Source organism: Candida jiufengensis, assembly GCF_024610255.1.
Source record: "Candida jiufengensis strain CBS 10846 chromosome Unknown scaffold11, whole genome shotgun sequence".
NCBI lineage: Eukaryota > Fungi > Ascomycota > Pichiomycetes > Serinales > Debaryomycetaceae > Lodderomyces > Lodderomyces jiufengensis.
In genome coordinates this window covers 213,092-226,923 of record NW_026261569.1, presented here as the reverse complement: position 1 = coordinate 226,923, position 13,832 = coordinate 213,092, and the positions used below count along the sequence as shown (strand labels likewise).

The 13,832-nt window shown below is 26.8% G+C and overlaps 5 protein-coding genes across 5 annotated transcripts; 3 read left to right on the top strand and 2 right to left on the bottom strand. All coding sequences in view use genetic code 12, as the record gives it.

The window, feature by feature from the left end:
- On the top strand, positions 1-3,660 carry KGF54_005488 (uncharacterized protein; the record flags this gene model as incomplete). Its single annotated transcript, XM_051766290.1, has 1 exon — positions 1-3,660. The coding sequence occupies one exon, from the start codon at positions 1-3 to the stop codon at positions 3,658-3,660; it is 3,660 nt and encodes a 1,219-aa protein (XP_051617522.1).
- A 55-nt stretch (positions 3,661-3,715) lies between these two features.
- Positions 3,716-5,002, bottom strand: KGF54_005487 (uncharacterized protein; the record flags this gene model as incomplete). Its single annotated transcript, XM_051766288.1, has 1 exon — positions 3,716-5,002. One exon carries the CDS (start codon positions 5,000-5,002, stop codon positions 3,716-3,718), a length of 1,287 nt encoding a protein of 428 aa, XP_051617521.1.
- Positions 5,003-5,445: 443 nt separating this feature from the next.
- On the bottom strand, positions 5,446-7,665 carry WHI3 (mRNA-binding protein; the record flags this gene model as incomplete). Its single annotated transcript, XM_051766287.1, has 1 exon — positions 5,446-7,665. One exon carries the CDS (start codon positions 7,663-7,665, stop codon positions 5,446-5,448), a length of 2,220 nt encoding a protein of 739 aa, XP_051617520.1.
- A 2,845-nt stretch (positions 7,666-10,510) lies between these two features.
- On the top strand, positions 10,511-11,797 carry KGF54_005485 (uncharacterized protein; the record flags this gene model as incomplete). Its single annotated transcript, XM_051766286.1, has 1 exon — positions 10,511-11,797. The coding sequence occupies one exon, from the start codon at positions 10,511-10,513 to the stop codon at positions 11,795-11,797; it is 1,287 nt and encodes a 428-aa protein (XP_051617519.1).
- Positions 11,798-12,413: 616 nt separating this feature from the next.
- On the top strand, positions 12,414-13,046 carry KGF54_005484 (uncharacterized protein; the record flags this gene model as incomplete). The annotated part of the gene is made up of 1 exon (XM_051766285.1): positions 12,414-13,046. The coding sequence occupies one exon, from the start codon at positions 12,414-12,416 to the stop codon at positions 13,044-13,046; it is 633 nt and encodes a 210-aa protein (XP_051617518.1).
- Positions 13,047-13,832: the final 786 nt, after the last annotated feature.

Genomic DNA, 13,832 nt, shown 5'->3' with positions numbered 1-13,832 from the left:
ATGCAAAATTTTGACAACCAAATATATTATCAACAAGTTAGACTAAATCTATATGAACACATTTCACATCAAGTTCAAAATGATACTATGAAAAGATTGATGAAAAATGATATAATCAAAATAATTTTTCGACGGTATAATTCCTCACTAACAAAATTACAAACTTCAGCCATTAGACCTAATGATTTAACTAATTTTGGTGATTCAATATTTGATATTGCAAAAGAGTTAACAAACCTAACTAAGAAGTCAGAATCTTTGAGATCAAACTTTACTCAAGCTATTATTAATAAGAACACTAATTACGTTCTGGGAGTTTTGTCAGAATTAAAGAATGAAACCACGGAAACTGTGAGTACAGAAGAACGTTTGAATTACTTACAAATTACTATAAATTTTTATATTCAAACTGGAGTGGAGTCTTTACTGAAACTTAATCATGTGGTCCAAGAATATGCTTCTATGATACAGACCCTCAGCAAGAAGAACGACGTTTTTTTTGATTTGCAACCACATGTGAGAACTTTGCTTGAGGGTATATTAAAAATACATGATGACTCAGATTCATTAATTATAAAATCGGCAATGAAACTGCTTTTCAAACAAATTACTGATGAGTATAAAGTTAATTTACAGGTTTTGAAGAATCTGTTGCCGATCAGTTTGCAACAAATTTTAGGGGAATTGTATCAACTTGAAACACCTTCATCAAGAGAAATAGTTACATCATATTTAACTGCTTCCATAGAACCATACTTGAATGAATTTGGTAGTCTATCTTTTAGGGAAGCTTGTTCATACATACTGAAAAACAAGTTTGAATGGAACAACAAAGTAATAAGTGAACCCTTGTTTGAATTTTATGACACATTACCAGAAATTGAGAAGCAACAATTCTTGGAAGCATATTTGGCTTTCAATCAAATAAAGCAAACTAATTTGGAGTCCAACCTCAGTAAATTGCAACCTAAGTCCGACATCAATCCTCAAAATCTTCAAGCTTCATTTATTTCAAGTCAACATGAGTTGGTAATTAAATGGGTGGATGAAAGTACAAAATATTTGAGTGATTTAATAAGCTTTGATACCCCAATTACTGACGAGGAAAAAATACTTAGTAACTTCAAGCCTTTGATGGAGACGTTCACAATTCAATCATTAGTAACTTTGGTAGTTCATTTATTCATCGGTCAGTCTATTCAAGAGGAAATAGCTATTGCTGATGTTTTGAGTAGGCTAAGATTTTATTATAATAAGAACATTAGGTCCATCAAATCCCAAAATTATAAATCTCAGTTATTGGAACTCATGTCTGAAAATTCTTTTGATAAATTTTCAAATATTTTGATTGACTCAGTTCTAAGAAATTGTGAAATTGATGGTCACGAGGTTATTGATACGACTTTTAAAGTGAATGATTCTTCAAGTTCTAATCATCAGTTAGCATTTATTTTAGCAACGACATTTTCCAAGAATAAGAAGAAATTAGTCATACGGGTTAATCCAATCATACAAAAATTGATGAGTTCAATATCACATACCATTAATGATTTCACTCATCATTTCCCACTTTTACATCCACCCTCTCCTTGGCTAGGCACCAGAAAGGGAGCATTCTTAGATACAGAAACACGATTCGTTAGTGGTAATGATAGTCTACATAAGTCAATCTTAACAAAATTGTATTACCAGGGTAAATTAGATAGTGGATTAAGATGCTTAGATCAAATGGGTCAGACAGCTTGGTGTATCAATCCAGATATGTTGAATTTTTTCAATCAGATCATGAAATCACCTCAAGGTTTTTTGGATATACCTCCCAAAGAAATTCATGAAAAAGATAGGAAAAAATCTATTGAATTGAAAAGTTTAAGACTCAATTATGAAATGATAAATCAATTAGCTAATGCATTTGGTACAAATGGAGATATTTTATATCATGTATATATGTTTGATTTTAGAGGTAGAGTTTATGCATTATCACCTTTAAGTCATTATGGAGGAGATTTAACTAGGTCGTTATTCACTTTCTGGTTTAGTCAACCACTTGGTGATAACGGATTTTATTGGATTAAATATCAATTAGTTGCAATGTTTGGAAATGGTTATCAAAGTGAGGATTGTGAACAGTTTTTTGAGAAGTACAAAGACCAAATACTAGATTCAGCAAATGATTCACTTACTAATAAATGGTGGATGAGAGCTGATGAACCATTTTCAACTTTGTCATTGTGTTATGAAATTAGAAAAATATTAGATTATCAAGCAAATGGTGGAGTAATTGAGAATTATTTATGTAGAGTACCTATTCATCAAGACGGTTCATGTAACGGATTGCAACATTATGCTGCGTTGGCTGCTGATGAAGATGGTGGGAAAGCAGTTAATTTATTACCTGAAGAAACAAAACAGGATGTTTATTCCACAATCAGAGATATAGTCGAGAAAAAAGTAAAAGATGATATTGCACAAGGAGTACTTGAGGAAAAAAAGCTTGATGATGCAAAGTTATTCCTAAAAATTTTGGATAGAAAGCTTGTAAAAAGACCAGTTATGACAACAGTGTATGGAGTTACTTTAAATGGAGCAAGTAAGCAAATATTAGAAAACATTAATAATATCGTTTCGGATCATTATGAAAATCCAAGTAAAAGAAAATATAATCAAGATACTATAAATCAGTTAAAAAATTTTAGATTAACGACTACGAATTATTTGGCTGAAAAGGTTTTGAACTCAATTGATGAATTATTTTACAATGCAAAAAATTTAGAGGACTGGTTAGTTTTAAATATTCGAAGAATATTAACAAGTTATAATTTAAGAACACTTAATTATTTGGAATTGAAACAACTGAAATCAATGACAGATTTGAAAAATTTAAATAATTGGTATAAAACTCCTATAAATTTTGAACCAATAAATTGGATATCTCCAGCTGGGTTTCCCGTTATACAAATTTATAGAAATTTACCAAAACAAATAATAAAAGGTGTACTTGGATCAATAATGAAGTATAAGACCTCAGAATTAACATCAATGGATAGAAGAAAACATGAACTAGCTATTGCTCCAAATTTTATACATTCATTGGATGCAAGTCATATGTTTTTAACATGTAATGAATGTTTTAATCAAGGTATTACTTTTACATCAATTCATGATTCTTATTGGACTTATCCTGATCAAGTTGAACAATTATCTACAATTTTGAGAGAAAAATTTATTGAACTACATTCTTTTGATTATATGAATACTGTTAAACTGGGATTTGAGAAACAAATGATGAATTCGTTTCAATTATGTTATTTTGAAAAAGATGAAAATTTAGAATTATTTGAATTTTTGAAAAAAAGAAGATCAAATTATAATGAACGAAAAATTAATGATCAATTAAACATAGAATTAAAAGAGTTGACTTTGGAAAGAGAAAATCACGAAATTTTGAAAATGGTAAAGAAAAATAATCCAAAGTTGTTTCACATTGTTGGTTCTAAAGTCTTTAAATATGATACAAATTTATCTACCTCACAAACTGAAATCATACCAAAACCAAAACATTTGGTACCAGTATTAGTACCTGTTCAAATTTTAGATTTACCAAAGAAAGGTAATTTAGATATCAATCAAGTTAAGAAAAGTAAATATTTTTTTTCATAAAGTCTATAAATTTATCACAATGTATTATTAAATTACAAAATTTTATCATATTCGTTCATTCATTAATCATTTTTTCTAATTTATTAAAAATTTTATCTCTATGAATAGCAATAGGATCATCACGATCACTTTTAAAAAATTCATTTCTTTTAATTGGTTCATCATTATCATAACCATCATCATCTTCTTCATCATCTTCATAATTATTTTGCTCTTGTAAATCCATATATTTTTCAACATCTCCATAATCAAAATATTCATCACCATTAAATCCAATTCCATCATGTGGTTCATATTCATAATCATCATTTTCTTTTTCATTATTTATATTTAATTTATTAAATTCATCTTCAAATGAATTATTTAATTCTTCTAATCCTTCTAAATCTTCATCACTGGGGTAATCATTTTGATAAAATGATTCAGCATTTGAATCTTCATCATCAGTTAATATACTTGGTTTTTTTAAATCAGGATTATTTAAATCATCTGCTGAATCATTGGTTAATAAAAATGATTCATCTTCATCTAAATCATTAAAGAATCTAATATATCCAATTTGAGTTTTAGGGTGGTTTGCTGTTGTTAATGGTTCTGAATCTATTAGATGATATACGTCGTAAACGTACGTGTCATCATCTTCGTCCTCTTGTACTACTAATTGTTCGTCATTTTGAGTTGTTGATGATGGTTGAGTTGATGAAATTTGATTACTCTCTGGTATTTGTTCAATTATATTTTGTTGAATTTGAGTATTAGATTTACCACCTCTTTTCTTCCGTCTTGTATTTGAAGTTGATTCATTTGAAACATAATCATTGATCATACTACTAACTTCATTAGATAATCCAATTTCTTGACCATAATCCTCTGGTATTGATCTTTTTTGACCTTGAGGTTGTATGACGAATCTTCTTTTGAATGCTGATCCATGAGTGGGTATTTTTGAATCCTTGACTTTATTTGTATCAGATTTTGAAGTAAATTGAGAACTTGAACTTGTTTCAGATAATACAGAATTTAAAATAGTTTCATTATTATTATAATTTTTTAAATCATCTTCAGTTTTAGAAAGTTTAAATAAATAATTTAAATTTTCATTTTGTTTTTGTCTTTGTTGAAATTGATCTATAGGATGTCTTTTTGAAGGTGTTGTATCAATCCCATTATTTAAATAGTTAATAGGTGATGATGGTCTTTTTGGTGATGATATTGGAGTTGATGGTTTTGATTTTTTAATTGATCTTGTATCTTCTAGAATTAATGCTTGTAACGGATCTTGGCCTCTTTTTCTCTTGATTCGTAGAACTTTTGGTGGATCTTGTTGTGTTTGTAATGACATTTTTTGGGTTTTGATGCTGTAGAGTAGTTTTATGTGGGGTTTAATAAATTTAGATTTTCTCGATAAGAAAAGAGTTGATAGATTAATTGATATTGAAATATTAATTTAATTTTTAGAATAACAGTAACAACATAAACCAGATTAATTTGAGCATTTATAAGATACTGAAGGTGACAATGGTTTATATCAGGGTTACATTTGAAATTTACTCATGTTTAAATCAAAAAATACCGGAAAATTTAAATTTTATTAAAATTGTACATACATATATAAAGGTAATCAATAATGTAAAAATTGTAAATATTAATTATATAAAACAAATTAAAAGAATCAAAAAAAAAAATTATTGAAATTATTATCAGGAAAAAAACATTATATCCTTTAAATTGGTGAATTGAAAAAAGTAAAACAAAAATTGAACATAAACACTTTAAAATCTGAACTTAATATTTTCTTGCTGGTCCTCTAACACCTAACGGATTTTTAGAAAATGATAATCTAATTCCTCCTTTCCCACTATGTAAATTTGATGAATTTGAACCACCAACATTATTATTTGAATTCAAACCATTATTATTTCTAGGTAATGCTCTTCCATATAATTCAGCCAATGCTCTAGTTGCATGAGCAACATCTTCAAATTCAACAAAACACATTGGTCCATGATTATGATTCATAGTTAATGATCCAGTTGGAGTTGTTGATGATAAGGACCCATTATTTCCATTAGTTGATCCATTAGTTAATGGTTGATTTTTAGTTCTAAATGATAATCTTCTAAAACCCTTTTGAGGAACAAATAATGTACGTAGTTCTGCTTCAGTTGCATCTGGTGGTAAATTTCCAACATACAATGTATTACATGGAGGATTTTGATCAGCTGGGTTTGCAGGTGGTGGAACTCTTGCTAATAATGATAAATCAGGTATATCTTTTGAAGATTGTTGTTGTGATGATGATAAAGATTGTGGGTTTGATCTTGCAGTTGGACTAGAATTAATTTGTGGCGGTGATGAAGTTCTTTTTTGTAGTTGTTGTGGGAATTGACCAGATGGTTGTGATAAAGAGGTTCTCAAATTTAAATTAGGAGTAGTTGCACTATTTGGAGCAATGCTTGATGCACTATGTAACGGTGGAACTTGTTGCTGTTGTGAAATAGGTTGTTGGGATTGAGAAGATTGTTGTTGTTGCTGTTGCTGTTGTTGTTGCTGTTGTTGTTGTTGTTGTAATGACAGTAGTTGAGGTTGATTTGGATTAAAAAAAGCAGATGAAGTTCTTCTACGATCAGGTGGTTGTTGCAAAACAAAATTTGATCCATTCAGATTTAAACCTGCTGAATTTAAATTATGAGTAATCATTTGACTTGTATTCCAATCTGAATTAGCTAAAATATTTGGACTTTGAGTTGATGAATCTAAATTATTTTGATTTGAATTTTGTAAAATTTGATTAGGCATCCATGGGTCACGTACTAAATTCTCATAATCTCTTGCATCATTTTGTGATTCCATTAATAGTATGGATTTACCAGTCATCTCTGAATAATCAATTGAATTTGAAGTTGGACCTTTAGTAGATGATCGGGGATCATTTACCAAGTGTGGAGGTACCTGATTAGAATATTGTTTAGAACTCATTGGCTGATGTTGCTGTTGTTGTGATGAAGAAGGTGGACTTTGCTGTTGTTGTTGTTGTTGTTGGTGCTGCTGCTGCTGTTGTAATTGCGGTTGTTGCTGTTGCTGTTGTTGCAGCAGTTGTTGTTGATGTTGTTGTGATTGATCCAGTTGAAATGGATCACTAAATATAAATCTTGATCTCGGATTATTAACAGATTGTCTCTTTTGTAATACATCAAATGGAGCAATTGGTATATTACCACCACTAGAACCAATAGTACTTTGTGGTTGATGTTGTTGAGATGGTAATTGATTATGAGATAATGGTGGTGGATTAATTCTATTTGGTGGTGAAATATTATTAACATTAGGAGATATAGTTAATGAATTAAAAGCTGCTTGTGTATGATTAAAATTTGTTGATGAGTTAATTTGAGTATTATTATCAAATTCAACTTTAATTGGAGCATATTCATGACCAAATATTTGTTGTCCATCCAATAATTTACCAGTTGTTATACAAGTATGTATATTTTTGAATAATGCCAATATTTGATATTCATTAACATCAATACTTAGAACTTCATCAATGACTAATGCAAATATTAAAGTAGCCTCTCTTCTTGTCAAATCTCTTGGAAAATTGGTTATTTTTAACAACCCAGTTGTTGGTGAAGTTGGAACATGAGAATGTAAAGGTTGCTGAGGTTGAGGTTGAGGTTGAGGTTGAGGTGGTTGTTGGTGTTGCTGATGATGCTGTAAATTTTGTTGTGTAAACTGATTTTGTGCATTCTGTAGCTGTTGCTGCAGCTGTTGTGGTGGGTGTTGTTGTTGTTGATTATTAAATGACGATGTATGAGTCAAACCTGGAGGTAGATTTGTAGTTTGAGAATTAGATTGAGGTACATTGGATGATGAAGATGATGAAGAATGAGGTCCTTGTAATTGTGAATGATTAAATTGACCATTTGTATTTGGTGTATTATTCTGACCAGTATGATTATTATTGTTATTGTTGTTGCTTATATTGTTGCTATTGTTATACATTTTGATGCTAAGTATATCTTGAAAAATTTATTGTTTGTATTGAATTTTGTTAATTGGAAAAAAGTATAAAATGACTATGAATAAATGTTATTTAATAAAATTAATTCTAAATTTATAATGCTGAATTGAATATATGTAAATGAATAGTTGTTAATGTGGTTTTTGGGGTTTAGTCTGGTTTATATAATACAAAATATAGTGAAAGAATAGATGCTTTTTTTTTCAATGTTGATAATATAAATTAAAATCAAATATAATTTTAAACAAATTAATCCCTATTCGGTTGAATTGAGAACTTGATCACTTTATATTCTATTATTTGTCTAATTCTTTTGTGTATGGATTTATACTTGTAGTATATTAATTATTTAAGTATGTTGATAATTGGATCTAAAGTGTAATTAGAAAATTGATGGCGATTCAGATGTAAGATATAACGCGTTATTTATAATTTATCGTTGTGAAAAATAACTCCAATAGAATATTCAATTGATTCTGAATAATTATATAGATTATATTTGAATATATTTACGACTCTAATTCTTAAATTCTTAATTGATGGTTGTAAAAATAAATAAAAAAACTCCCTATTATATTTTAATTTTTCTAATTCGGTTTTGTTACTAATGGAATTTGATTAAATTGAAAAGTGGAGGAATATTAAATTGGAATATAAAAAAAAAATTAGATGATGAATAAATGCAATAGATAAATATAATAATTTGTGATGTTGATAAAGTAAATTGAAATGATATAAATGATTAATGATAATAATAAAAGTTTATGACAAAATGAAAATATATTTGGTTGTCAAAATTTTATAAAAGAAAAGAAAGAAAAATTTAAAAAAAATTAAAAAAAAAAAAGTTTTAAAATTTTTAATTATTTTTATTTTTTAAATAAAAATTAAACGTTTTTTATTTTCTTTAACTCTTAATCATTAAACTATCAATCATTGACTATTAACTATTAACCACTAAATATATATTAGATGTACATACTTATTCTTAATTGAGATCTTAAGTAAGATATTCTATGTAAATTAATAACAATTGAATTTTAAGAAATAATAATAGATATAAATTAAGAATAGTAATAAGAATAGTAACTATTGTTGTTGTTATTGTTGGGTTGAGAATACTATCAATTTTTATGTAAGTAATATAGAATATTTACTAATTATTATTTTGTTATGATTAATTCATTATTATTATGATTATTATTATTATAATTTTAAAATCTATATAATAATTTATTATATAATAATAAGAATTATAAGAGACGGGGTAGGGTATCTTCAATTTAATAAACTGTCTATTACTAGTGAATCATATTAAAATTCTACTCTTGATGATTGATGTCAATGATATTCTATATACATACATTGTTAATGTATAGAATTATTTAAATGCATATTATGGTAAAGTTTTATTTATTTTCTATTCTATTTAATTAAAATGCTGGTTTTAAATTTATTTTTGCGTTAAATTCAAATAATTTATAATTCAATGAAACTGAAGTAGACTATCATTCAATTTTTCATCTTTAAAATTGAATAGATAAACTTAACAAACTACTTATTATTTCCTAATATTTTGTGAAAATTCAATAGTCTATCGATTGTAAGAATTGTTATTAGATCTTTATTCACTAAGTAAATCTTTGTCTTACATTTAGTTTTTGTGAGTGTTCCAAATATAAATTTATTTGTTTTACTTTTAATTATTATTTACGATAATATAATTATTATTTATTATTTATTATAGAGTATAAAGTGGTTACTGAATTTGAGTGAAAATAATATAATTAAACATGATTTAATATATAAGTGTAAGAAGTTTCTAGAGTATCTGTCAAAATTATATTTTTATAAATATAGTACTTACATGATCAAAATAATGAGATTGAAATAAAAGATTTGATCCCAATCGATTTAGTTTAATTAAGAAATTATTATAAACACGTTAAATGAAAATAAATTAAAGATATTAAAATAATTAAAAAATACAAAAAAAAAATAAAGGGAAATTAATTTAACCCTATTTTTTTTTATTGATTTTTTTTGTTATTATTAGTGGTAGTGTAAATTATGTCAATTTTGGAATTAATTACACTACTCATATATATATTTAGATCTTGTATAAAGTTCTATTTAGCGCGCGTAAAATATATTGTTAGTATATAAATATTTCAAATCAGTATAGTTAGGATCATTCGACCTATTTTGCAAACCAAATTGTAGAATTGAAGAGAGTAAAGACTATAGTAGAAGTATAACATAAATACTATTTCAGATTGTAGAAAAATGCAAAATGATACATGATCAATTAAAAAAATTATAAATATTTGAAACAAATATATCTTATTGCTCTATTAGTAGTATCACGAGAAGTAATTAATTATAATAAATGTCAGTTAAGTGTACGATTGTTCATTTACCCATTTATTTTTCTTTTATTCAAAAATTTGATTACTTTACTGTTCAATTGAACATAAGCTCAATTCAGCTTTCATAAGTTGTAAGTCAATTTACAATTAGATCAAATCAATCACTAATTTTAAACTTTTATTAACAAAATGAAAATCACATACAAACAATTTTGTGCCTTGCACAACCATTAATTATATTTTATTTATTTATTTATTTTGGTTGCAAAACATATCAAAATTCCCACTTTTTTATTTACAACCAATTCATTTCAACTTCAATTTAAATTCCAATCCAGACGAGTTTAAATTACCAAAATCTTAATCAATCAATTACTTTAATTAATAACAAATCTATAAACAAGATCTTTAAATCGTTTAATCAACCTTTAACTCAATCAACTTCAATTTTTTTGAAATGTCCTCAAATATTCAAGTTCAAGAAAATATTGAAAAAGATACTTCATTTGATTACCCATCACCAACCTCACCATCTGTTTCAAAAACCCAATCAAAAGAATCATTAATTGAAGTTAAAGCTCATCAACAACATAATTTTACAAAAATTGGTATTTTTAAACCTGCTTATTTTAGTAGAGCCATTTTTAAACAATTAGAAAATTTACAAATTTCTAAAACTCAATTTTTTAAAGAATTAAAAAAACAATCAGAATTAGAAAACCAAACTGAATTAGAAGATCAATGTAAAGATAAAACTGACTTATCATATAATTTACAATTTAGATATTTTACAGAATTTATTCATAATTTTAATCAAGTTACTGGTGTAACTAAAGAAAAAGACTTCCAAATTCAATATTTCACAGAATTTATTCATAATTTTAATCAAGTTATTGATGTAACTAAAGAAAAAGACCTCCAAATTCAATATTTCACAGAATTTATTCATAATTTTAATCAAGCTACTGATGTAACTAAAGAAGACGACTTCCAAATTCAATATTTCAGTGATTTTGTTCACTTTTTAGATCAACACATTACTGATTCAGCTACAGTTACTTCATCATCATCATCAGCAGCATCATTTTCAAATTTAAACAATTCTCCTCACAAAACAGATAAAGTTATTCAATTCATTCATAATCCAATAAAACCTAATCAAAAAAATTTAGGTAAATTAGAAAAATTTAAAAACTTCATTAAATATGGTACAACCAAAGGTAAAGAAACAGAAAATATCCCAAAACATGTTGAAAAATACGTTTTAAATAAAATAAAAATTGCAAAAACAACCAATAATAATATTGATATTTCATCAATTGCAGAAACATTAAAACAAGAACAACTAACTCAAGAAGAATTAGATTACTGCTTATACAAAATATATTCAAGTGGTTCCCACAAACATGCAAAATTTAAAAAGTCATTTAAGAAAAATAAAAATAAAAAGGAACCTCCAATTAAAGGATGTTTAAAGAACAAAATCAATTTACATTACAATTTAGAAAAGAAAAATTGTGAAGAATCAGATTCACAAACAATACTAAAATTCTTGACAGAAGTACTTAATTGGGAATATAAAAAATCAGATCCAACTAACAAAAAAAACATTGAAGATACTCAATTACAACAAGTTCAAAATTATTATGGTAACAATGTTGAAGTATATTTAGAACAAGAAACAATAAATAATAAAAATAGAAGAATTTTCAGAAATAAATTAAAAAAAGATTTATCAATATAAGTGGTATATATATTTTTCAAGTCTGGCCAACTTTGGGGAATAGATGTTATTATTTACTTATGGGATTCTGAAGATTTTTTATTGTTGTATAATTGTTTATATTGACTTTGCTTTTTTTTATTATTACAATTCTAATAAATATTTCAAAATTTTTAATTATTTCTATTGTACTTTCTCTGATAATCTTTTTGACATTCTTAAAATATCATATTCGAAAAGTACAAAGCATAATCAAAATCAAATTTTAAATGAAACGTTATATTAAATTTCAAGGTCAGTCACCGATGGTTGGTACTATTTTAACGTATTTCGAAATAAAATTGTAGTAAATTTTTTAATAACACAAACTATAAAGTTTTTGTTTATCTTTAGTCGCAGTCAGCTCTATTTCACATTCCTAAAATACAGACTGTTCCTGATTTCGGAAATATTTATTTGAATATGGTAAATTTTTTGATTCCAAGAATTCAATTGCAGTTTGTTTCATAGTATAAAAGTTTACACAAGATCAAAAAGATAAGAATTTTGAATTTCAGGGATAATAATTTTAAGGACACAATAATCAAGTTAGTATTGCCACCTTCATTTAATTGCAATTAACAAGCAATTGGTCAAGATGGATGAAAGTTTATCTTTTACAGAGTTAAATTTCACAGATTCAGACAATGAGAACAATATCACAACACCTATCAGTCCATCTACCACTTCAGAACATCTGGAAATAAATCAAAATTTAGCACAAAATCAAGATAAGGATTTACATACAAAATTAAATTCATCAAAATCTACGCCAAGTACTTCATCAGTCCCTTCAACTCCATTTACTGCCTCATCTTCAAAAGCTTCAGAGCCTGCTCCAACACAAACTAAGAATAATAATTTTTTAGAACTGACAAATTATGAACCAGAAGAATTCGTTAAAGGCATATTCACTTTTGCATTAGGCATACTTTTTTTAATAACATCATTAGGTTTATTGGATTTAAAAGATTTGAAACAAGAATATCAAGAATTTGTTAAAATTTTATTCTATTCATCATTATTTTTATTTTTCATCACTGGTACAATAGTATTTAGGTTACAGAAACACATTGGTGGGTTTTTTTATGTTTGCATTTTGATTGTGGCCCTTATTGAATTCCTCAAAATGGCTAATGTGACTTATTGGAATACTTCTTGGAAGAACACTAATTTTGCAACTAAGAACTGCAATTGTGGGTTCAAATATAGAGTCAAGCATGGCAGATAAATTAAAAAATCATGGAATTTTAATTAATAATTTGTATATCAATGATTTGATCTTCATTGTTATAGTGATAACACACTCTCATTAACGGGACAAAATTTACCTTTCGATATATTGGGTTCATGAATTTACAAAATCGCTTTGCCTTATGGAATCAATTGAAGGAAAAATACGAAACTACTTTGTTCTTTACGTAAGTTTAACTAATGATAATATAGGTTGTGAATGTATAGTTACAATTGTATGAATTTAACTTTATTTTTTATCGAAAACTATAAACAAATTCAAAGCTGACTTTGAAGTTTGAAAGCAGTATCGTGCAAAAAAAACGCTTAAAATGGGAAATGAGAAGTTGTCATAAATGAAGCTCGCTGAATACCGTTAAAAATCTAAATCAGATTAACAAATGGTTCTTAGACTAGCAATTTGGAATTTGCTACGAGCTTGATCACTATTCAATGAATGCTGAGGAGTTAAAGTAGGTTTTCTAACAATTTTGTTGTTCCCATGAGTTGATCCATGATATACGAAGTTCATCGCTGAGTGTGAGAGTCAATGTAGAAATTGACCATACGTACAATAGGAAAGAAAGGTTTTAAAATACATCAAAAAGTGACACCTTTTGAAATCTGTAATATACAAATATTTAAGGGGTAAGCTTATCCTTTCCTTGAAAACTTTTGTGAACTTGTCTGTGTAGAATGTATCAAAATTACAAAATAATGACATATATAGAATTACGTCTTGCCGCTGATTAACTCAATCCGATCAATTAATATCTTAAGGACG